This window comes from Pieris rapae, chromosome 20 (assembly GCF_905147795.1).
Source record: "Pieris rapae chromosome 20, ilPieRapa1.1, whole genome shotgun sequence".
NCBI classification, from domain to species: domain Eukaryota; kingdom Metazoa; phylum Arthropoda; class Insecta; order Lepidoptera; family Pieridae; genus Pieris; species Pieris rapae.
Genome location: NC_059528.1, coordinates 4255362 through 4283071, shown reverse-complemented (window position 1 = coordinate 4283071; position 27710 = coordinate 4255362). Strand labels below are relative to the sequence as shown.

General features: G+C 32.3%; 1 protein-coding gene across 1 annotated transcript; it reads right to left on the bottom strand.

Annotated features, from left to right (window-relative positions):
• Positions 1–2239: 2239 nt before the first annotated feature.
• On the bottom strand, positions 2240–27146 carry LOC111000468 (Down syndrome cell adhesion molecule-like protein Dscam2). The gene is made up of 6 exons (XM_045632543.1): positions 26987–27146; positions 15922–16068; positions 15487–15604; positions 14822–15032; positions 9986–10196; positions 2240–2397 (listed from the first exon to the last, which is right to left on the bottom strand). The coding sequence occupies exons 1-6, from the start codon at positions 27144–27146 to the stop codon at positions 2240–2242; spliced, it is 1005 nt and encodes a 334-aa protein (XP_045488499.1).
• Positions 27147–27710: the final 564 nt, after the last annotated feature.

Sequence of the window (27710 nt, the reverse complement as noted above, 5' to 3'; positions counted from 1 at the left end):
CCCACCGCGCTGCCATCGAATCTCACTGAGGGGAATATTATTAAGGAATTTTTAGGGGATTGTTTAAATCTCACTGTACTCAAACTAGTCATATTATATTGACCTGGCAAACGTCGTTTTGCCATGTATATCATTTATAATAAAAAATAGGGGCGATCACGTAGAGGGTTGAAAATTTAGGGTTGTTTGTATTTTTTAATCCTGTTGATACAGTTGATAAAAAAATCAAAAAATTATCAAAAAATTTAAAAAATATATTTAGGGGTGGACCCTTAACATTTAAGGGGATTAAAAATAGATGTTGTCCGATTCTCAGACATATCCAATATGCATACAAAATTTCATGAGAATCGGTCAAGCCGTTTCGGAGGAGTTTAACCACAAACACCGCGACAAGAGACAAGAAACTTCATCATCAAATTTAGAAAACGAGTAATAAGTAAAACTAAGTAATATATATAAAAATAAGTAAACGAGTAAGGAGGTATTGTTGACAGTTATATTTTTTTTTAAATGAAACGAAAATTAGTTTTAACTCACGGTAGAAATGCCTGACTATTTATTTTCTTAATTGAGGAATTGGTTGAAGGTCACATACGACAGAGCAATTCTATTAAAATAAAACTACCACGTCCCAAGAAAATCTGCTATTTATGAAATAATACTGTAATGTTACAAAGTTAGGATAAATTCATGCAATCTACTAAAAAGAAACATAAGTAAAACTTATAATGTAACTAAACAAATGCACCTCCATCAACCTGATTGGAAATCCTGAATATGGACAATAGATTGTCGTGTTGACTCCGGCCACTACGCGCACGGGACTTATATTGCGGATTGATGGTGGACCTGCAAAGAGGATTTCATTTAACTAAAAAATATTTGAAACACATTTTCAAGGGTGATAGATTTAGGTCTAGATGCAAATGGTTTACAAAAAATGGTGGAAGGTGTACAGTTACTTGTATTTTTATGTCTAAACTAATCCACATAAGGGCTTAAGTATTTTTAAATAGGGAATTGTTTGTAAAAAAAAATTAGTTAATTTTTATTTTGTTTTAGAAGTCTAATATTTGTATGTTTTGTAGACTTTGTCATGTATTTTAGAATAGATATCAAGGGTAAAACATTTATGTCTAGATACAAATAGTTTATAATAAATATTGGGAGGTGTACAGTTACTTGTATTTTTATGTCATAACTAATCCACATAAGGGGATTAAGTATCTTTAAATAGGGAATTGTTTGTAAAAAAAATTAGTTAATTTTTATTTTGTTTTAGAAGTCTAATATTTGTATGTTTTGTAGACTTTGTCATGTAATTTAGAATAGATATATTAAAGTACAGTATAAAGTATTATATAACGTTATGTACATACTTTGTGTATGTATTGCTAAGTATTTAAGATATTAAACGAAATATCTTTTTAATTACCTGAATCTCGCGCCACCACCCTTACCTATTTAACATCTTAATAGAGACGACAAGATATTATTTTTATTTAAAATAAAAATAAATCAGTGGTGCTACAACCTCTTTAGGTCTTGGCCTCAGATTCTGAATCTGTTTTATGATCATTTTTAAATCTAATAGGCAAGTAGGTGATCAGCCTCCAGTGTCTGACACACGTCGTCGACTTTTTAGGTTTAAGAGATGTCGGTTTCCTCACAATGTTTTCCTTCACCGTTCGAGCAAATGTTAAATACGCACATAGAAAGAAACTCCATTGATGCACAGCCGGGGATCGAACCTACGACCTCAGGGATGAGAGTCGCACGCTGAAGCCACTAGGCCAACACTGCTCAATTTTTTTTATTTAAAGGAATTATAATATTACCGTAGACATTGAGCCGAGTAGAGTGTTCCACAGCACCGCGAGAGTTGTGAGCCCGACATGTATACCGCCCGCCATCTTCAGGCCTTACTGACGTCAGATTAAGGTAGCTCACCACGTCTCCATTAGGACTCAGGAATTGCGTAATACTCCTGTAGTGAAATATTAGCATATATAAATACAGTCTTCTACCTATTGAACCCCTCTTTGTTATCCTCATCGGAAAATGTACCTTTATTTGTTTAAGAATAGCCTATGAGTGGATTGTATTGCAAAGAAATAATATTTTAAAAATACCAGCTTTTCTCCTAATGGACAGTCAAAAGATAAAGCAAAAACTGATAAAACAAAACATATAAATACGTATAACGATGTAACAGAAACTGTAAAGAGACTTTAGGTTACCTTTGTGGTGTATTATGTTCTTCAATGGGCTGCATATCCAGCAGCCAGGAAAAGCGAGGTGATGGCGATCCAGAAGCGGAACAATGCAAGGCTACTGCAGGTCCAGGGTGTAATGCCTGTTCTATGAACGTGTAGTGCAGTTCTGGGGCCGTATCTGGAACAGTTGTAAAAAATATTATTATTTAAAATAAAAATTATGTAACGAACTAACGCTTGAAGGATAGATGATTTAAACATATGTCTGCAGTACAAATTAATTGCTGTTGGTAAGTCTCGCTAAAACTCGAGAACGGCTGGACCGATTTGGCTAATTTTGGTCTTGAATTATTTCAGGAAGTCAGAGATGGTTTGAACAGTGGAAAACATAAATAATATAATAAGCAAAGAAATATACTAAAAACAATAATTGAATTTAACAATAAAATCTCCTATTGTGTGTTCCTATCTATTTTTATAAATTAAGAAGTGTAACTTGGTTTTTCATATATTTATAGGTGCTTTTAGAAATGTGTGTTTAAACATATTTTCACGTCATTATATTGTTGACTGGAAGAAGAACTATTAATGGCTGTAGTTTGAGTAGTCTTGGTATGTTTTAAAAATGTTATATTACGTTTGGACACAAACATATGTAGGTGATACAAAGTTATATTAAAATTGTATCTTGTTTATTTTAAACACACCTAGTAAACCTTTTTAAAATAAAAGTAATTCTCAAAGAATGAAAGTGTGCGCGGCTCATAAATCAGTGCCGTCACAACAGAATCCAATCACAGCATTCGTAAACAAAGAAGTGGCCGTCGTCCATCACTTCCAATGTGGTGCTCTCAAATAGAATTAGGGATAAGAGAGATAAAATGTTCCCGATAACTACGAGAAACAATTCAAAATGTTTTCTTCAATTATTGTTAATGTTAATTAAATGGGTCATATGAAGTTTACATGACGAAAATAAAACATTTTTTTGCTTTGAAATAGTTTTGTTTCAGATTGGTGAGCTTAGAAGACCAATGTATTTCCGAACCAATTCGACTTAGGGTCCTTCAAGAAAAGAGCGTACAAATTCTTAAAAGGCCGGCAACGTACTCGTAAGCCCTCTGGCATTGAGAGTGTCCACGGGCGGCGGTATCACTTAACATCAGGTGAGCCTCCTGCGCGTTTGCCCCCTGTTCTAAAAAAAAATGTCCGATCACCTATAGTCGACGCATTTTAGGCTGACTCGTTGGGGAATAATTGTCACTGACAGAAGGAGGGCAATGTAACCCGTTATAAATACTAAAACTACCAGCGCGCGTGCGGTCGATGCCTAATTAGCACTCTGACTTTTTTTTCTAGTAGTTATGAGTAAGGGATGTTTTTTATATATACATATATATTTTTATGACGTTATTACGTATGCATACGCCTTACGCAATACGCACGAAAGAGAATTTATTTTCTAACGTGGATTTGAAGAAATATAATGCTGACATCAAAGTTAGGACTCCGGCTGTAATACACAACGTGTTCCTGTTTTTAAAAGAATTGAAAACTAACCCCTAGAAAAAGCTTAACTCATTTTCAATAGTGAATGGATGTAGGCATTTCAAAATATTGCTTTACATTTCGAATACAGTAGTCTAAGGCATTGAAAACGTGTGACAGTTAATAGTCTTAATAGAAATTGTATTGGATAAATGAGATATAATTTATAGGCATAGTTGGCTAGGGCGCACAATGTTGACGACATCCGAGTTATGTGGTTATATATCATGTCCAGCTCCATTACGGATGTTTGGTATAAGTCAAGCGAAATACAAGAAACATTCTAATATTAAATATTGTCATTTGCCCACTTTAATTCATTAATTAACCTTAAAATGTTATCCATAAAAATGTGATCTCTTTTTTTTCCAATTTAAATAGTAAATTATAAAAATATTATTGCTACACTTCCATTTACCCAATCATGAAACCAAATGGAGTCAATAAACACTCACAAAGTGATATTAAAAAAGTTTATTATGACTAATACCATAAGAAGCACAGGTATATTATCTGATTCTATTGAAGATGGGCTAGCTGAGAATGCAACCTGTTCAATCATCTACATCTACATGAAACCTCTCCCATCTACATGAAAACAACAACAGAGGTGATGCAGCATGTGAAGTGACTGAAAAACCTAAAGGGGCTTTTTAAAGAAATAGCAAAGGATTAGTTTAGCAATTCATATCTTATTCTTAGGTTGCTTAATTAATGCAATAATTGATATTTTATTCATGAATAATAAATAATAACAGGTATAATGACGTAAGTTTCCATACAATTGATTGGTGGATTTACATCGAAGATTACACGACCCATGTCAAACACATCGACGAAATCCGTGATCCCAATTTTGTCTGACACACAAATGCGTATGACGTTTCCCCAATCATAAGCTATATACCGCACAGTGGACTTGTGGGAGGCGTGAGTGACAAGATTTATATATTGATTAATGGTCTCAATTATGGCTACTACACACATATAATGGCACCAGAAGCTTTGAGCCTCTGCTTCTCTCTCTCTGGGCTTTAATTCATATGTTTAATTTATAATGTTTCTTATAGTCTAGTAGTTATCAAGTAATACTTCAGTATCTAGTAGGCGTGGTCAATTTATTTGGTCCCAATACCGAGATTTTTAAGCAATTTATATTTTTATTAATTTGTATAGATATAACACAAGATGATAGAGAGGATTTCGGTAGATATGTCTTGCGTTTAATTTCATTAAATTTTGGCCGTAATGTGCATATAAACGCGTAGTCGTTTTAATAGAGAGATACACGTATCTCCATTAAAACGACGCAGAGAATAACTAGTAGCCGAATAGTCGAGAACTCCAGAGCTCCAAAGCTTAAAACTAAAAATTCCGTTCATTATATTTGACTTGTTTTATGAACCCTATAAACTTTATTTACAATATTCTTACAAGATAATAATGTTTTCATGTATCAAACAGCAAGTAAACAAATAATCGTCTTGGCTCGACGCCCATTTATGATAGCCAGCTTTCCACAAATTGCGATCCAATTTTGACTGTTTATACAACTAAGGCATTTAACTTGCAACTTATTTCTCGTAAAACCATAATTTTAGCTCAGATGTAGAGTTTTATGAATGTTTTCTTTTAGTGTTATTAAAAAAATAAAAATATTCAGAACTTTTGTACAAGATAGATATATAAGTTCAACCAGTTTGCCAGCAACAACAAGAATGGTAAGTCACAAGGTAATTTAGTATTTCTTGTAACAAACAAACAAACAAAAAATCATTCATAAAGGTAACATAATGTACACTTATGAACGTCAAAAAAATGAAATATATATTAAATAAAATGATTCTAATTTTACATTTACAGCCAGTTCTCAAATCAAGGGCGTAGAACGGAAGAGAAGAACTGGCAATAAACTCTCCGCCACTCTTTTTAATCACCAAGTTTTTTTACACAATGTTTGTAAGGAGCTGCAACCATTACACCATGTTCCATATGACATCTTGAGTAACAAATAATATAAAAAATATTAATTATAATATTATATAATAATAATATTATTAGATATTGTAAGCGCAGGAAAACAGTATCTGCTAAGTAAAATATATTCATGAATAGCAGCATCAATAAAATAAACAGGTAAAAGTTTTAATTAAATTATGAAACAATACCTTCGGATTTTTCCAATACTTCATTAGTGCGGTCACTTCAAGTTAATAATATATATTATTGATATTTATAAAATACATTTAATATTCATAAATACATTATAGGAATTTGGTTGCCGATTGGTGAATATAATAAACCGGTTCGTCTATTATTCCATTTCCCTTACATAATCCGACCCCCAATTTATTTTCTCATTGTGCTCTGACAACTATCATTTACCTCTTTTGTATTGAAATATCAACTCTAACGACCGTTTAATATTTGTTACCTGTACTACAATATAATCAAAATAAATATATGGCCTCGTCTGAGTATTTACGCACTTCGACATCTATATATTATAATCTTTGCGGTATAGAATTTTTTTTACGATTTACGAAAAGTTCTGTGTTAGCTTGTGATGGCACAATATAGTCTAGAAGGTTGTGGCTTCTAAGGGATGATGGTCATTGCTAATAATAATGAACTATACAATAAAAGAATGCGTAAGTTACTACGGAATTTTGTAGTGTTTGTGTATATAAGTGAATATATATATATATACACTCTCTCGTCTGCTTTGCCGGCCTCATTCGAATTGGTTCGGAAAAACATCAGTGGGCCGCTGGTTCCACAAAGTGATGGTGCGAGGCTGCCTAAAAAAAAAACTGCCTAAAACTGCCTTGAAATACGCGCAGTTGTGGAACCGCTGACGTCGAGGTGATACGGGTCGAATTTTTCTAAATAAAAAAGCGAAATTTAAATTCTTACGAACGTATTTTAATAACAGAGATTCACCATTCTTTGTCTTTGTTTGAATCTCAATTACTCAATTTTTTCTATACATTAGCCGTCACAGCTATGCAGCTACGTCGCGCTACGCTATAATACAGTGCTACGAACGTGCTACGGCCATAATCACATGCCACAATAATTCCAATTATACAGGCCTCCCGTTTCAGAACGGTTGTATGAATTTGGTTCGGGCTCGACGCATGACCGGTCATTACTGCAAGCTTTAATCAATAACGGGCGATCCACGCAACCCAATATATTGCACTATACCCGCCCACTAGCATACTATCAATTTACGTAATGCTTTTACGTAAACCATGTGTCTTATATCCTGTGGCAGTTCAATCTTTACTGGTTAATTACTGCATAATCTTTTGAGGCAAAGTTATGTACCCAATAGATTTTTTCTATTATTGTTTACGACTACAATAACACGGCTTCATAATTGTCATTAACGGCGCCATCATGTAATAATTGTATCATCAGACTGTTGAAAATATTTAACTTTCTGAAGTACTTTAAAAAGTCTAGGGAACTTACTCTAGGGAACATCAAACTCATTACTTAAAAAATGAAACATTTTACCTTGGCCCGTAGAGATATTTCTTTAAAACATTTTAAAAATAATGTCAAAGGCACTTTAAATGGGCAACAGATCAAGGCAAAAAAGCCTATACATATATTGTGTTTGAATTTATAGAATATCTTTGATAAATACCCAGAAACTTTGAGACTTTGTGTTTGAATTTGCGCTCCAACTGGCCTGGCCTAGCCCGTTAGGCCATAATTGATGTATAACTTTACCTCGGACCATACTTTGTTTTAAATGTGAGTTTTCTACTGTGTCAACATGAAAAAGACATAAACCTGAACTTTCATGGCATTCATAAATTGAACATGAGAATCAGATTTTTTGAACGAAACAAACTTTTCATGGATTTTTTTTACTTTTTGACCTCCCATTCATAGCGTATACATTTTGTACGTTTTTTATAAGTAAATATAACTGAATTCTGTGTTGAAGGTTTTAATTTCATTATCACGCCACAAACAATATCTGATTTCAGTAACACTGTATCAATTTATTCAATATTTAAAAATAAACAATTGAAAGTCACGGAGCGATAACAGTTAACTGTTTTCCAATAAGTGGGTATTTAGCTGGCTATTGCTCAATCGAGTATGAGAGCCTTATCGAGGAACTGTAATTAACCTCCAGTAATTACTACATCGTCCGCATGTTTGGTACTTGAGGCTGAGAAAAATCGTACATAAACGTAATATTTCAAACATGAATTTTAGTCGAATCCAAATAAACATCATATTAAATTCCTTTCATTAAAATCAAATAAACTGGTTTACCTTACCAATTTGTGTCTGCCTATTTATTTGTATGTAATTTGCTTAAATTTATACGGACAGATTATGTTTTGTGAAATTTGAATTGAATTTTAGATTTGTTTTAAATGAAATTGATACCATTTACAACTCCAATTATAAAAATAAAATATATTGACTGTTGTATGGATCAGTTCATTAACGTTAACAATATGAGAACAGCAAAATAAAAATAAAAAAACCTATAACATGATACAGTTCTTACATACACATTTTGCAGCAATACTTCAAAATAAATCATGAATGATTTTCACAAACACGTGCGTAAAGTCAAGAAAATTCAAATAACAATTTTTTTACTAACTCTTTTATGTGTGGATATCCCATACTACTTTTTCTTTAAGAGTGTATCTATCTAAAGTTCAAACGAAATGTTTAAGTGTAAGTTTTTTCACTTGAATAAATTTGAATACTTGACTCGTAGAAATTACAGTTCTGACTGAACCTTTGTTAAACTATGCAATCAGGAATTGCATTTCAATTTCAAAGTGGCTCTAAGTTCCTCCTTGATAAATCACTCGGCTTCTTTAATATTACTCAATATTAAAGAAAAGACTAGTGATTTTGTATTTTTTGATATTATTCAGCGATCTTTAATTACGGAATGAATTCATGTATTTGATGTACTATGGGAATATTATTCAAAAGCATCATTAATAAATTTAAATATAAGTTTGAGAGAGATAAGAATGGAAAAGACAGAGAAAGCGACTGTGTGTTGCTTATGATTGTGATTGGTCAACATGACATGAAGCGGCCTGTTATCTGTTGGACGTGCGAAGTCCACGATTTGTGTCACATCTTAATATATATATTTCATGTGTGCGTGTGTATGTGACTGAACTCCTCCTAAACGACTGGACCGATTTAGACGAATTTTTTTGTGTGTGTTCAAGGGGATCTGGGAATGGTTTAGATTCACAATTTTGTCCGCTGGACAATGTTTTTTTAATTAATTTTCAATTTATTAGTTGTTGATTGATTGATTTTGGAATGTTTTACATTGGATCCGACAGACGGCGCTACCATCGCAGTGTCAAATTTTAAATAATATTCGAATTTTAATTTTAGTCTATCCCGAAATTTAAAAAAAGTTTTGTTATCATTGTGTTATATCGTGTGTGACCATGTGCTGGATCGTTAGATATTGTCATAACATTTGAATAATAATTTTCATCAAAATGGCTTATTAAAAATTGAAATTTTGAAATTAAAGACGTGTAGACAGGACAACGTCTGTCGGATCCGCTAGTCTTTCTATAGATTATTTATTAATAGGTAAACTTCTATTTCTGCCGTCGGGATTACATTTACGGAAGTTACGTCATAAAATCACATAGTACTAACAAAAAGATTAAGAAGACATCACTATCCAGTGGTCTGTTAAACACTATGTTTAATATTACCTAAATCTACACATCTTATATACACATATAAATAAATAAAAACAAATCAGTGGCGCTACAACCTCTTTAGGTCTTGGCTTTAGATTTTTGAATCTGTTTCATGATGATTTTTAAATCTAATCGGCAAGTAGGTAGGTGATCAGCCTTCAGTGCCTGACACACGCCGTCGAATTTTTGGGTCTGCGGCATGTCGTTTTCCTCAAGATGTTTTCCTTCACCGTTCGAGCATATTTTAAATGCGCACATAGAAAGAAACTCCATTGGTTCACAACCAGGGATCGAACCTATGACCTCAGGTATGAGAGTCGCACGCTGAATGCACTTGGCCAACACTGCTCATATTTTTAATATGTACATACACCATATTTTTAAGTATACACATATTATATGTATACTTAAGAATATGATTTTCTGACAAGAGGCTGAAATGTATGTAATTTGTATAATGTTAAATTTAAACGAGCAAAACTGTACCTCCAAGCCGTAATTCAGCCGCGGCCTGTGCACTATCCATTTCTCTCTCCGCAAAGCATTGATACATTCCACGATGGGCACGTACGACGCCATGTACACGTAAAACCCTTTCTCCTCCCCCCACTGGAACACCATCGTGTAGCCATCGCACTCGACTGTCCCCTCCTTCTACCGAGCAGTTGAATGTCACCGAACTGCCCGAATTTGCTATCTGTAAAGAAACATTTCGGTTAAAATCACCGTTGGTACAGTACAATCTACATTTTTTTTTATAGAACAGGGGACAAACGGGCAGGAGGCTCACCTGATATTAAGTGATACCGCTGCCCATGGATACTCTCAATGCCAGAGGGCTCGCGAGTGCGTTGCCGACCTTTTAATAATTGGTACGCTCTTTTTTTGAAGGACCCTAAGTCGAATTGGTTCGGAAATATTTCATTGGGCAGCTGGTTCCAAAGTGTAATATTTGTGTATGACATTATTTGATTCGGTAATGCAAAGCCTTCACATAAGCCTATTTACTTATAAATTCAATTTTATCCTTGGAAGATCCTTAATACCTAGCTACCCGACCTAAATCAATAATTGTTTTGTCAGAAATTGAAAGTAGACAGGAACATGGCGAAACTTAAACGATTTTCGTAAAATACACTTCATCTAATAATAGCATCTTGTTTTAAAAACGAATAAAACATTTCGAAAGATTAAAATGAATTTAATAGCCTTTCCTTTAAAATTATTATGATTTTATTTTAAAGTTGTTTCGTTACAATAATGGTACACGTACTAAGCTTTTAGTTTTTAAACTGATCCAAAATTTAATGCATATCTTGTAGTATTCGCAGTCAAAAATTAAATTATTGCCTATACAGGAAACTCAGATAGTGTAGCTAAAATAATTTTATTTTGTTCAATATTTAACCGTTTTTCTAACATTCAGGGCTTTGTTTGTATACTTGAAGGTTGACGAAAGAATAAAGTATAAAGTGGTAAACAACGCAATTTTCCCTAATATGAATTCTTGAGAACTGTAAACTGTTGTATAAATAACACTTTAGTACAGTAATTTTAGATTGTTACATACATTAAAATTGTGGATTTATGCAAAGTACCAATAAAATCAAAAAACAAACAAACTTATAAGAATAATTCAGCTCACATTTTATAATTTTACAGGTCTTGGCTTTAGATTGAATCTGTTTATTAATTTTCTTAGAAAAGTAACTAGATAATTACTCTTTTGTGCCTGACATTAGTCGTTTATTTTAATATACGCGAACGTATTGCGTATATTAACGCACAGCCGAGTTTTGAATGTACGAAAGTCAGTGAAGTGAAACTCGCACGCTTAACCACTAGGCTAAACGGCTCTGAAAGGTCAAAGAATAATGTATTTAACATCTTAAGAACTAGAAAATCAGATAAATTTAGTTAAGTAGACAAACAGTTATTGCGAAGTAATTTAAAATATCTCAGCGATGAACTTGCTAAAGGCAGTTTGATTTGTAAAGTAAATGTTCCGAGCGGCTGCTACTTTGCGGGAACTTTACGCCGGCCATTTGAAGACAGATGGTCGTTTAATGTGCTTAGACGAGATATAGATGATGTTTCTCAACTCTAAGTCAAATTTAAATAACAAAACTTACGCCCCAGTTTTGGAAACAGCAATTATAACTCCCATAGCTCAAGAAACATCAAAATCAGGAAATACTAGCAAGGCATTCGCGACTGTATATTGTTATATCCTTTATGTTATGCATGTGAAGTGATTTCAAATCAAAATTAATGTATAAATGAATAAAATTAAAATTCAAGATTTGCTTACCAAATTTTCAGTGGTAAAACGAAATATTTATTTATAATAAAAGGCATATAATACGAGAAATTCCGTTAAACTCAAATGCTTCTCGCATTTGGGTTAAATTACCAACAATTTTACTGTTTTAGTACACTGTTTGTCATAATTCAATATAAAAAAAATTAAACAAATTACCAATTTTTCAGCAGTAAAATAAAATATTTATTTTTGATTAAAGGCATATAATATATTACGGCCACATTATACAACAGCTCTGTCTTTGAAAATGTCAGTATATATATAATTTAAGGTACGAGAAACTCCGTTTAAATCAAATGCTTCTCGCATTTGGGTTAAATTAGTAGGTTACTACAACAAATTTTATTGTTTTAGTACAAAGTCTGTCCTAATTCGATATAAAAATGTCCTAAGACAACATCGCCTTCATATTTCGTGAAAATAAAGCCAGTTATGTCACCTACAGGCCGCACAGCTGCCACTTGGCACATGCCACACGAATTTATAATGTACTCGATTTTTTCTTCTTTATCAAAGAACTTGCAAAAGCATTTTTAATTTTAACAAGTTACAGACCACAAGCAGAGTATAAAAATTAAGTCTTTTTGTTGGGTTATAATTATAAGTACATCCTAAGAATACGTCATATACAATCTGAGCTATTTACTCTAGATTTAAAAATGTATTTTGAAGAATACGAAATTGTTAACCAAAGTATATAATATTATTTGAATAAAATATCCTTCAAGCGACGACCACTATGACACAGTGATATTATATAATAGAATTTAGTTTATGATGATAAATGATTTCATAATTTGATGATTATTTAATTTACATCGATACTGTATTTTTTATATCAATATAAATGTAGGGTTAAGAATTTCTGCTGTGGGTCGTAGTCCTAAGGTATAATCCGTTTTGGGTCGAGCTAGAGATGTCAGCGCAAACTGACAGCATTGAATTATTTATAAGCTGCCAATATCGACTACGTCGTACAAGCTAATGTGTACCTTTTTACTAGTGGTAATATTTTGTTAAAATAACTCAATGAAAATCACAAAAGATTGGTTTCGGATCGGTACTTCAGTTCCAATTAAAAAAAAACTTTTATTTATTACATTAACACGAACATAACATATCGCGAATTTTGTGCTTAACAGCAGTAGAGTTCTGGGTTTCTTGTATAAACTTATTTCTAACTTTTTATTTGTCTTAAAAAGTCACTCTTATCTTATCTGTTATAAATTGTGTTACAATTCACAACTTATAACACTAAACATTAGTAGTATACATTTTAGTATAAATTGGTAGTAGGGGACAAATTTAAGTATTTTATTCCTTTAATGCTTTGAAAATGGTTAATTATAAATTGAAAAAGCCGAACTTTAATTATTAAAGTTGGCATAAACTTTAACTGAATTATCACAGAAAAACCTTCCCATTGAAAAAATAAATAAAACGGCAAAATACATCCATGCTAACTTATGAAGACATATATGAAAAAAACGGACTCTTTAATCTCAGCTTTATTTTATTTATAGCTTTCTCAACTTAGAGCTTTATGTTATAAACGTATATACATGTCTTTATTAGGTTTCATTTTACTACATCTCTGGAACAGTTATTTTTACGACGATATTAAATTTTATTATCTTCATATACGTTCAAAGTTTGTAATCTTCGGCTATAATAATTATAATGAGAGATATCGATTGATACAGAAGAAAATAATTATAATATTTTGTACATTGTTAATATTTTGTGTAATGGCTATGCAATGCAATTTTAAGTATAAAATTTCTTATTTTGTATCTAAGTTTTCATTATAATACGTTTATATATAGACCACATTTAAAGTCATTTTATCAAAAATTACAGACTACATCTGCCGGATGTAATAATGCGTATTCATCGTCTTAGTTTTTAAATACCACAGATTAAGTAAGCTTTTGTATTAAATAAAATATATCATTTTTTTAAATAGTTAATCAATTTATTTCTAGCAGAATCAAGTGTATCTTTATACTACCTACAAATACTTTTAGTATTCGTATCGCATCTCCGTTATCGTCGCATTACACGACTGTGGTGAATGCTTATTTTTCAATTTCCCGACATCCCGGGAGCTGGGAATGTAAGCAAGTGTCACGGAATACTATATCAATCTTATTGGAAAATGTTCTCGCAATTTTATCATAATATTTAGCTTTTACTGACTTTTCTACGTTCATAAGCAGTGAATTTTCTATTAAAGTAAGTAATGTTTTTATCACAAAGGACGTTAAATGCCTATAAATATACACTTTATATACCTAGCATAAGTAATATATTTGTATATACATATTACCATTTTTGCAATACTCAACAAAACTGTAGGATTTTATTTGATACGGCAAATAAGTATTTTTTTAGATACTTATCAAGCATTACACGAATCAAGAATTAAAATCGACTTTTTAGTGAGAAAAATACATGAACATGAAATTGGTGAGAATAATGAATATCATTTTCTTTTGATTCATCATCATCATCGATGGTTATACAGCCCCTTGTGGGCCTTAGCCTCCTCAATTATATTTCGCCATCGCAATCTATCTAGTGCTTCCCGCGTCAAATTGCGAACCCCTATTGTTTCGAGGTCCTTGACAACTCCGTCCCACCAACGCTGCCTTGGTCTACCGGGTTTTCTTTTGCCACCAGGTTGTGAGTTTAGTAAGGACCTTGGGGTTCTATCGTTCATCATTCGGTTCACGTGTCCCAGCCACTTGAGCCTGTTGCACTTTGATTAGTTATAGATCGCTGCCATGTAATGTTTTCAAGGGGAAGGTGATTGGGTTCTTAAAGGCAAGGTGCTTTTATAGCGTGGGCGACTACCTAGATCATAGGTTTGAAATTAACGTGGGGAAAATCACTTCAGATGTTATTTAATACAAGAAAAAGAAGCCTAACGTTTAAATCGTTGTATTTTTTGGATAGGAATTTTTTTTTTTTTTGGATAGTCTAAATAAAAATCTCACCTGCAACTGTGGATGTACAGTAACCACAAGACGTGCTCGTATACGTAGAGTCGTATCTCGGCGCTGTTCCCCATATTGATTATGCGCACGACAAGACCATACTCCACCATCAGACACCTGTGCGCGTCTGATGATAAGAACTTGTTCTGACACAGATATTCTTATGTTGTTGGAGACTGGACTCAATCTGCCGTTGTTGTGACGAAACCAACTTTGAAAGAAAAGACTTAAATGAGTTACAATCGTCTTTGTATTTGCATTAGTACATATTTCCAAATGTTAAAGTATACAAATTACAGTTAATCGAGTAATATTGCCTCTGGTTTATGTGTGTATATATACGAGTATACATTAATATATAAACTTTAAAAAAATTGACTAAAAATCAAAATTTATTATTTTTAATGGAACAGATTGATACTTCAAATGCACGACTTTGCCATAACTGACTGAAAAGTATAGGGTTTGAGATACGGGAGTCATACTAAATTTCAAGTGTTGATTTTGAATGTTAGGGTTTGTTAAAATGTTTATTAACGACATCTATTGTCGCGATGTTGATATTTTCAGTTTCTCGTCTACCACACTCAACTTACACACTTAGGAGGCTACTAACTTTATAAAGAAACGATGAACTTTAAAGTGTAATATAAATTATGTCTTACCTATAGGTGGGTGTTGGACTGCCAATAGCGCAACACACTAATCTGATATCGCCACCCTGCGGCACCGTCTCGTCTTCTGATATTGTCAGTATTCGAGGAGCCATACTACCAGATCCATCTTAAGCAAACGTTGATTTATTAATTGCGAGAAAATACTTTTATTAAACAATACTTTACAGTAATTTTTGTTTTGATACTTAAATTTAAGATTTCTTTTAAATTTAAATAATAAAGTAAAACTTCGACTAAAATTCTAGCTATTGGTCATGAGAAACCTTTTAAATTAAAAAAATCAATGAAGGAATTTCTTTCAGAATCTGTAAAGACTTTATTAATTTCTAAATGTTTAAGTAAACTTATTATCCCACCAATCAACAGAAAACTCAGTAACTTTTAAGATAAATCCGATTTCTTCCGATTAAATGCTAAACTTACGTGAAACAGCAATCATAGCTGGTGCACTTCGCCTCTTCTCTCCCGTGAGCTGATGCTGCGCCTCACAAGAGTAAGAACTACTATCTTCAGGTCTTGCATTACGTATCAGCAACATGTCACCACGACTGCCACCGATGATGTGGTGACCTGAAGATAATATTATTTACTTGAGTATATGTTACACTTACATAATATATTTCTTCAATATGTTTTAAAGTCAGTGCACTTCGTTTTATTCCATTTTAAGTTTTGTTCCAAAATATGCTTTACGCCGTTGACTTGCGAACTGGTAGTAAATGTAAAATTACAATTAATTGAATTTTTTTGACGTACATAAATGTACTTGTTTATCTATACGAATAAAAAATTCTGATTCTATCTAATGGAAAAAGCGTAATTACGACTACCGAGTTCCAAAAACATTTTTATCTGTTGAGGTAGTTTTAATTGTAAATATATCTAAATACATGAATCTTTCGTCGTCATTATTATAAGTAGCTTAGTAATATTAAATAGTATTAAAGCCCTTACACTATTCCTGTTCATATATTTGTCCAGCCCAATACACACTAAAACTACTTCAGATTTATCAAAGTAAATATTATTTTTGTCGAATTACTCCATAAAAGCTTTGCAACTAAAACTGTGTTTTTTTAACACTCCACTGGAAACTGTATTATCAGATCTATCTAAAGCGAAGCGAGACGAGTATATTAGTGTCGCTAGTGTTGGACAAGGACAGTATATAAACAGACCCGCATTTAGAATTCATTGAAAAACTCCGCGCTGAAAGTTATCTGATCGTAAACGATGACGTGCCGACTGGCGGGAAATCCTTCTGGCACTTGTTTTTCAACTGCCTAGCATTCGTTTAGATTGGAGTTTAATTGCCGGGATTTTCGTTTCTCGCGGCACAAACGGCATTATCTTATGATTAATATCTTGTTGTTTATGTTTAAGGAAATGAGTTCATAATCGATGTGGATTGGAGCGTCACATTTTGAGACACAGAGGCAATGTATATTGGCTTAGTAACGCTTCCATACTAGTTTTGAGTAATTTCAATTTACGTTGGCTGTTGCTGACTTATAAAAAATAAGTATATTTTACAACAAATTTTTCTTTGAAAATGTACTGCAATGTACTGCAAGTACATATCTAAAAAACACCGTCACAGATATAAATACTTGAGTGCACTCGATGGAAGACTAATTTCAAAGTCATGAGAATTTTACCGCTACTAAAGCAATTTGCGGTGTTTGCTGGCTCACAGTTTCTCCCTGACACCGCGAATCTAGGTTAGCTTGTCACGGTACTGTCTCTACTTGAAGTTTTATTGTAGTGTTGTTAATTAATTGTTTAATGTGTAGCACGGGTGATATTTTTTGTTAACTTATTCCATGGGGAACCCGTCATCGATGTAATCTATATACCTACATAAAAATTAAACCCTACTTCCCACGCATGAACGGCTGGACCAATTTCGCGAATTCTCTTTTTGTATGGTATTGTAAGGTAAAAATATTACGCGGAAATTAGAAAATTTATGAATACTTAACCACCATACAATTCAAACTTTTTGATGTAACCTTATGGCGTTTGACATAAAATTGACAGAATGCGTGCTGTAAATATCGTCAGAGGATGTTAGAAAATTATGTTGATAAAATACCTACATATAAAATAAAATTCAATAAATTTATTAAAAAAGGTAAAATATGTAATAGACTGTGTAGTGTGCTATCTTCTTACTAGACAGATAGCACACTACATGAAAATACTTTTAGAAAGACACAAGAAACTGTATGAGTAATTATGTAGGTATATAATATATTTATATAATTCTGCTGAACGTTTGTATGTCACTGAACTCCTCTTAAACGGCTGGATCGATTTGAATGTTTTTTCTATGCGTTTGGATGGCGCTCTGTATGGTTAAGATTCACAAATCAGGCCGTCTATCTGGTCCGTCAGTAATGAATAAATACAACTTCGTTTGGAGACGAGCGACTAGCAATGAGCTTTATGTTAGTGAGGGTTCATGGACCCTGCCATAAGCCAAGGCTGTATATTTTACTCAATCGAGTTTTATTAGTTTTATAAGCGTGGCGATTACCTGAATCGTTGGACTTACGCCCCGGGAATATTGTCAGACGTAAGCACTCTTTTCAACATTGCATTACTATGCAATACCATTACTACTACTATATGTATTATATATTTATTTCCGTTTAACCGTTTTACGTTAGTGAATATTACTCTTGAACCAGCAACCGTATATTTAAATGGTTACCACGATGGTTTGACATTTAATCAAACGAAATAGCAAGGAGCATAATAGGAGCAAATGTACGGTCTTGTCTCATTCAGGCCCACTGCCTATGCCTTTATTGCTTTATGTTAGAGAATTATAAAAACTATGTTAAAATATTTATAAATTCACCAGCTCTGCAGTAGTTCATTTTGGGAGTAATAATATTTTTTTCGAGTTATACAGTGCTTGCCTTATTGTTTATATAAAAAAGGCACAGAAAATCTGTGCTACACTATTATTACGCAATGTCACTAAACAGTTAATTCAAAAAATACTAAACCAAATTAGATAAAGACAATCTATTAGTATATATACTTATCTAATATGCGTACAAAATATCCACAACAAATACCTACTTAACTATATGAGGTGCAAAGAGACGCTTTAAACGTGAATTCTTTTAAGCCATTGTATAATCGGTTTTTGATACCTATTCATAGATTTCAAGTAATAAGAACTATCTCAAAGAAGCTTAGAACAAAGCCGTCGGTGTTCGCTGGTGGGCGATAAGTAGCCGAGTTCATTTGCATAATCCTATCAGCAATCAATGAGATTGCGCTATCGACAAACCTTCTACTATCTGGTGCTTTTATACGGTATAGTATTTCATCGTTAAACACGCTCTACTTACGAGGTTAACGTAATCGTCAAACATAGAATAAAATAATTATGTCTAAACTGTCGTTAAAGCTTCAGTACCCACTTCTATTTTAAGCCAAGTGTATATAGATTATACCTATAACATTATATATAGTCAAATTTAGATTTGCGTCTAGTGATATATATACTAATAAAAAATAAAATAAAATACGTTTATTTTGGACCATAGGATCATCATGGTATCACTTATTCCACATCATTAAGTCGAGCCTGTTGGCATCCCTACTCATCGGCAAAGAAGACAGAGGGTGTTGGCCGAGAGAAAAAGTCGGCGTAAAATACTCTCGGTACTCGTTAAAAAAAAGCAAATCATCAAACATTTCTATATATTTGTTATAATTTGGTATTTGTTAATACCAGGGGGCTAAGACAAGATACCTTAACAGTAGTAAATGTAGAATAACGAAAACTAAATTTGATTCTACATACACTACTGGTATTGATAAATTTCGAACTAAATTGACTTTGATATTGTTTATTTATAAGTTCTGTGACATTATGGCAACGGCAGATAACAGTGACGCCATTGCTTCAACATAATAAATAAATTTTAATAATGATGACTATGAAAATACCATTACATTACTATATAGACTATTAAACATTGTCAGACGTAAGCACTCTTTTCAACATTGCATTACTATGCAATACCATTACTACTACTATATAATACCATTTATTTAATTTCCGTTTATCCGTTTTACGTAAGTGAATATAACTCTTGACCCAGCAACCGTATATTTAAATGGTTACCACGATGGTTTGACATTTTATCAAACGAAATAGCAAGGAGCATAATAGGAGCAAATGTACGGTCTCGTCTCATTCAGCCCCACTGCCCATCCCTATATCGCTTTATATTAGAGAATTATAAAATCTATGTTAAAATATTTATAAATTCGCCAGATCTGCAGTAGTTCTTGGTGTCCATTTTGGGATTAATAATATTTTTTTCGAGTAATATACACTGCTTGCCTTATCGCTTATATAAAAAATAGACACAGAATATGTTTGCTACGCTATTATTACGCAATGTCACCACTAAACAGTTAATTCAAAAAATACTAAACCAAATTAGATAAAGACAATCTATTAGTATATATACTTATCTAATATGCGTACAAAATATCCACAACAAATACCTACTAAACTATATGAGGTGCAAAGAGACGCTTTAAACGTGAATTCTTTTAAGCCATTGTATAATCGGTTTTTGATACCTATTCATAGATTTCAAGTAATAAGAACTATCTCAAAGAAGCTTAGAACAAAGCCGTCGGTGTTCGCTGGTGGGCGATAAGTAGCCGAGTTCATTTCCATAATCCTATCAGCAATCAATGAGATTGCGCTATCGACAAACCTTCTACTATCTGGTGCTTTTATACGGTATAGTATTTCATCGTTAGACACGCTCTATTTATGAGGTTAACGTAATCTTCAAACATAGAATAAAATATGTCTAAACTGTCGTTAAATCTTGAGTACCCACTTTTGTTTTGTTCGTAATTTTAAGCCAAGTGAAAAGATTATACCTATAACATTATATATAGTCAAATTTAGATTTGCGTCTAGTGATATATATAATAATAAAAAATAAAATAAAATACGTTTATTTTGGACCATAGGATCATCATGGTATCACTTATTCCACATCATTAAGTCGAGCCTGTTGGAATCCCTACTCATCGGCAAAGAAGACAGAGGGTGTTGGCCGAGAGAAAAAGTCGGCGAAAAAACTCTCAGTACTCTTTAAAAAAAAAGCAAATCATCAAACATTTCTATATATTTGTTATAATTTGGTATTTGTTAATACCAGAGGGCTAAGACAAGATACCTTAACAGTAGTAAATGTAGAATAACGAAAACTAAATTTGATTCTACATACACTACTGGTATTGATAAATTTCGAACTAAATTGACTTTGATGTTGTTTATTTATAAGATCTGTGACATTATGGCAACGGCAGATAACAGTGACGCCATTGCTTCAACATAATAAATAAATTTTAATAATGATGACTATGAAAATACCATTACATTACTTTATAGACTATTAAATATTGTCAGACGTAAGCACTCTTTTCAACATTGCATTACTATGCAATACCATTATTTCTACTATATAATACCATTTATTTAATTTCCGTTTATCTGTTTTACGTAAGTGAATATCTTGACCCAGCAACCGTATATTTAAATGGTTACCACGATGGTTTGATATTTTATCAATACCACGTAATATTGGCAAATCGAATAAACCACAAATATTAAAGGTTATAAACTGATAAGACTTCTCCATTCTTAGTTTATGGACTCTGTAACATGTGATAGCTTTCAAAAATTATTTAATAAAATTCTAAACATTTGTATGATTATATAAAGATTCTTAAGAATCTTGCTACAAGCGCCCATGTGCAATAGTTGCTCATTTGAAACGTTCGATTGTTTAATAATTGACGTCGAACATCTGCCTGAAGTGGAATGGTCTAGTCGGAGTAGAGAGTAGATGATAAAAGTATTTTGACACATGCGCATGGGCAATTTATTGCTTTGCTTTGTTTAACTTTAAATTTATACTGTTTATGTAAAGTCACTGAAGTGAATTAAGTCTTCATTGGGGTGTTTATTTCCTACCCTAGATCAACTAGTCTTTTACGTATGACAAGGGCAGTTATTACAAGCATCATTGCGCCGATATATCTAGTTATCTTTTAAATGTACGCAGAAAGACTTCTTCAATAGATATAATATATGCTATAAATTATGTATAGGTACAAATGTGAAGTTTTATATAAAAGGTTTATGTAAGCGTTTAAACCCTATATAAGAAAATATTACATGTTCTTTCAATCGCAAAACAGTACCACAATCACAAAAAGACGAAACAATTCGATATGAACATAACGTTTCACACAAGAAAAATATCGATATCAAAACCTTTGAACGCATCCAAGACAAGTCGAGCATTCATAAAGACCCTTATAGTAAAACAGTACAAAGCAATGATTGAATAAAGTGCAAGTCAATAAGCGTTGTCTGCAAGTCATTATATTGTTCCGCGTGGCTGCGTCGACGCTCTGTGTCAGCGTTGCAACACTCAACAGAATAATTGGATAATTAGCAAACTTCACTGTCTTTATTTCTCGTGATACGTGTAATGTGAGACCAGAGGTTGCTGAGAACATTTTATAAATTGAAAAGTTTTATTTGCCTGTTGTGGCGGTTTTTTTAGATGACGTGCTGTAAAAGCAAACGCAATGTTTTATTATTGTTTTCATCTAATCTCCCTATCGACGAAAAGAATGAAAAAAAAAGTAGAAATTATACGCGTTAGCAAAGGTGGAAAATATTATAAAATTGAAAGGAAAAGTAATTTACGGCCGATCTGAGGTCGGGAGGGGCAAGGGGGTGAGTTTTTAAGAGAAAAAAAAAGGTTTATCTGGATTTTCGGCAAAACTAAAAGTCCTATGGAAAACAGTAAAATGGCAAAGTGGTAGACAATAAAATGATCTAAAACTTTTGTATTTACACTTTTTTCACATAACCTCAAAATTTATGTTTTTTTTTTTGGTTTCAAAAATTACCGACCCTGGTCTACTATAGTTACTAAAGATAAGGGCGATAAATTCTAAACTTTTATAATATAACATGTTGATTATTAAACGAGGACAAGAAGTACGAAGCCTGACTCATACATCTTTTATTTTATAAGTCGTATTTGGCGTAAGCTATAAGCAACTTAGTACGAATGCGTAAACATACTTCGTATGCCTAGTACCTCAAAACAAACTTATTTAAAATTGTAAATACTCACATTTATATTTATAGTGGGTACACATACAGCAAAGCACTGATACGACGTGTGCATTCCTATAATCTCATAATAGAAAGCTCTTACAAGTATCTCACTTGTAAGCAACTATAATATTATTTAATATGATAACTACTACGACTCCCGGAGCCCAAAGGTTTAGTCTCAGCTACTACACTTGTCAATAAACCTGGTTAATCTGTACTTGCAATGTTGGTTTATTTGCTTGAGTGCGAATGTCAGAAAGTGTGTGTTGTATCCACGACGGCTGTATAACATATCCAGTGTTACCAACGTATATAATTGACATATTGAATAAAAAGGCAGCTGGCGGCCTTTTTGCGTCTAAAGTAAAGTAGATAAAGTAAGCAAGAAAAGCAAAAATACATATGTCATATAGTCAATTAGACCAAGCTTATAGAATTCAACAGTGCAATTAGGACTTCTGTAAACAGTGATCAGGATAATATTAAAAATAAAAATCACACATCAATAACGATAATTACAATATATGTAGTTAAATTGTAGTAAATAACTGTCAAATTGAGTCTGGTTTTTATAGCGGTTGGCCATAAAAGCAATTAAATAAAATATCGATACTTCAAAAGATACGGCATGTATTAAGTCCTAAAAAGCAATAATGTATGTCAAATTACGTAAGCAAGGCAGGTAAGATAGACATTTACTATTTGGAAAATTATTAATGCAATGAGACTAACATCGTAGTGTAGTGTTGAATCTATTATATCGCTTTGTATTAAACATATACAGAATTAATACTTCTACTAAGCAAATATTGGAGCTGAATAAATGAGAATTAATTCTGTAAGGGCACCCTTTGTCTCTAGTCTAAGTTTGGAGGGTTTGGGTAAATATAATTCAGCTTACCCTAGATTTATAATTTACGTACGCAACTTTAGTTTATCCTTCAGTCGACTAGGACTTATTGAAATTGTAATAACCACTACCATTTTCCAATTAGTTTATTGTTATTATATTACGGTTATTGTTATTATATTAAAATTGACAAGAACCTACATAGTGATCAACAATTGCTGAAAAGTCATCGAAACATAATCCGTATATCCGATACTGTTTTAGTAGCAGATGCCAAATGCGATAACTAAGACAAATCTGGTCTGATTACTTTTGTCAACATAATTATTAGAAATTATAATATCAAGATTCTATTGATCAATTACGAACAAAGTAAAGTTATCGCAAACTCAAAGCGAACATTAAACTTTCATTAGTGTTGTTTCGCACTTTCCATTTCACTTATAGTTTGTCCATTAAGGCGCAACATACACTGTATTCCTAATGTTATATCAGATATCAAATTAATATAAAATTAATTTGTATCAAAAATTTTTTACAATTTTTGAAAATAGATTGAACCCGAGAGATTTTACAATGTAGTGCATAATTCATATGAAAATCTATGATTAAAATAAATTTATTCGGTGTCGTTACTTGGTCATTGATAATTTTATGGCAAGTACCAAAACTAGAAATGTTACTCAGAGAATCAAATTTACATTATAAAATCCAACTTATAATGTTTGAGTTAGTTACGTGATATATAACAACTCAAAAAAAAAACAAAATAGAATGTACTTAAACATTATTATTTTATTATTTCAAGTCATGTATGTACTAAGCCCAAGCTCATTTTATTTTATCGTCGTCTCCTAAACATAAGCTGTTCTCTCAAGGGGCTCCTACTTGACTCTTATTGGCAGTGAAATGAGCAGGGAAATAAACTTTTTTCTTGAAAATAACAATAAAAGGAACAATACTATTGTTGGACGACTGTGAACCTGACAAAACTTTTATTGACTTGAATAATAGGTAAGTAGTATCGAACTTAAATGGCCACTCAAAATTATGTTCAAATATAATAAATAAATGAAAACAGTTTTTTACTATCGTTTTTAATCAAAAATTTAATTCATATTAACAATTGAATCAGAAGTTACTTCATATCTTTAGGTAGGTAAATTCGTTTTTACCTTTGCTTAATTTGTTACTTAACAATTCTACTAGTAAACTTTATAAAAAAAAGCGATCAGATATATTGTGTAACATACTATATCAAAAAACATTTCACTTTCCTAAGTTAAATAATGTGTATGGTCAAAGAGCATGGATGCACTACTTGATAGCGTTTTAAATGAACTGCCACTGGAGATGCAGAACATATTTGTGACTACTGATAAGTTTAGCAGTAACATTAAAAAACACTTCATAGATAATTACAAATATACTTCCTAATTTATTCACTTTTTTCTGTTTAATGTATCTATTGTATCTGCTTAATAGTTTATGTATAACAATTAAGTGCGCACTGACAGCGACGGATAGACCATATTAGGTTTTCGTTCGCTGTAAAATGTACATAAATCTAAGTTTTTAAATATAATAAAAATCTTTAAAAAAATATGTTTTTTTAATAACCAATTTATATACCATAATATATGATTTCATAATGTTGTATGTGTTGTCTTGATATGCAAATAAAACGCTACGCGACAGACTATTTTCTTAAAAAATATATTCTGAAATTGTCTGCACCAAAAACGGAAACAAAAGGATTTCAAGAGGAAAAACGCTAATTGAATTTTCTCATCCAATCGAGAGAATTAAAACTCATGAAGCCTTGTTTCTGTCGCGGACAGCTGCTTTGTAGGGAAATTCTTAATTCGCACCCTGCCTCCTCAGTGAGGCAATAATCTCCGGGAGGGCGCGGGACGGAATTAATTTCGGCTTTACAACGCTCTATTGGAAAACTGATATTGGTTGTTCCGAAATGATTGTTAGCTATCCGTAGCTCGTAGCGGCGGAGGAATTGTTGATTGTTCGGATTAAACAATGGTGTCTGCGAAACCAAAACATTGCCGCAGTTTAAAAAAAATCGTACACAGAAACTGGTGGTCCGTATAATAATCTGTTATTTTTTATAGTACGTAATATGACGTCACAAATTTTACACATATACACATCAATTATATTAGAACGTAAAAATTAACTAATAATGTATTAGATGAAACTTAGAAGCATAAACAAAATCATCGCACACTTGGCGCTGATATGATTCCTTTAGTTACTTACCACACATATAAATTGTTTTTACACATTCTAGTTGCCAAAAATGTCCACTACAAGTATAGTGGATGGTAGTGGAGTATCACTTCGATTTCAGAACGCTTAGATAAGCTATGTTATGTACCAATTCTTAAAAGGCCAACAATGCACTCGTGAGCCCTCTGGCATTGCGAGTGTCCATGGGCGGTGGTATCACTTAACATCAGGTGAGACTCTTATTAACAATAACGAATAATTCAATCCCCGCCCCGCATCGTAACGTTTTATCCCGAACCCTCCCCCCCCCTCAAATTCGTTACGTAATACTTGTAGGCTCCCTAAGAAAAGCTAAACTTACTACCTAAAGGACTCATATTGGCTTCAAGTGTGATGATTGTTTATATTTGGTTTAAGTTTCCCATAGTAACTGAAATATTTTTATGTAACTATGCTAATGTTGGGTTACATAACTTACGTCTAAGAAGGACAGCCAAGATTCTCACTGGGATTAATTTTTTACTGATGTTTAAGGAATCTATTTTTAAGATAATAATTTTATCATCATATTTGGCTGTTTGTCCTTACACAAATGTACCACAACAAGTGAATTATGCATACTATATTATACCTCTGCTGGCAGATGTCCAGTACTGCACCAATATTGGAAGCCGGTAATTTATTGCACAATTATTGTTGCTCATTTATCAATCAAGAGCTCAGGAGCTGCATGCTAATGACTTTAATGTTATGACTGTATATTCAATTTGTAAATTTTATTTCATCTTTGTAGTATAAAATATGATATGGTCCAAGATACAAGGCATATAACTTGTATAAGGTTAAAAAACAAATGATTTGTTAAATTTTTTTTTGCAGCTGGCCCTATCTATGCCCTAATTGCGTTTGATTTACGGACTTTTTCACCATCCTGTATACAAACTTATATACCAATAAGAACCGGATTAATTTTCAAACAAATATCTTGAAAAGACATGAAAAATAAGGAACTGGATAAAATGAGACTGAATTTTCAAACTTATTTTAAAGAATAAAATTTATTGAACTTTTTAAAATTGTTTAAATATTTTAAAAAATGGTTGCTGCTAATTTAAATATATATTTTTCATTCACACGAATGATTCCCAATCTCAATCAGCTTCAATCAGCTTATACAAGACTTATAAAAAAAAAATCACCTGAATCAGAAGCCATGGGTGCAAGAACAGAACCGTCCTTGTACCATCGAGTGACGCTGACGTAGTTTCTGACGGGTCGCGGTGTAATGCAAGTCAATAGTGCAGCACCGCCAGCTACTCCAGGACTCGCCTGTACTTGTACTTCCCATTGTACGTCCATCACTATAAATAGAAGAAACTACAATATTAGTTGCTGTTATAGTATTTATTTATTTATTAGTAATCTTACAGCTAACATACATATTATGAAACCAGGCACTGAGACAAAAAAAATTAAATGTGTTTTTTTTTATTACTAACAAAGTCTTCCCGCCTCCTGACATGCTCTTTGGTCAGGTTTAAAATCACATCGTCATAATGATTTTATCTGTCATCGGTGAATTACATATAGGTGAATTGTGCAAGTAATTGGTGTTATTATAGTATTAAGTAATAATTGTACAACAATAATAGATGGCTATTTGAACCGGAATTTTTTAAATTTTGCATAATAATCTGGTAAAAGTAATAATAATTTTATCACAATAATTAAACTAATTTTATAAATTAGGACTGAATCTGAAAATAGACCTTTTTATTATAACTTAAGAATTGTGTAATTTTTATGTATGTAATAGTATATATTTCTCTCTATTTAAAACTAAATCGATGATATTTTCACAACGTTCAGGAAATAATAAATTATTTATTTAAAAATACTTTTATTAATTTTAAACCTTTGAAA

Excerpts from the sequence above, each read along its gene's own strand:
- LOC111000468 (XM_045632543.1), bottom strand. The coding sequence starts at position 27,146 with ATGGACGTACAATGGGAAGTACAAGTACAGGCGAGTCCTGGAGTAGCT. Across the intron at positions 16,069-26,986 it reads ACCCATGGCTTCTGATTCAG|GTCACCACATCATCGGTGGC; the intron begins GTGATTTTTTTT and ends TATTATCTTCAG. Across the intron at positions 2,398-9,985 it reads GGCTGAATTACGGCTTGGAG|ATACGGCCCCAGAACTGCAC; the intron begins GTACAGTTTTGC and ends CAACTGTTCCAG.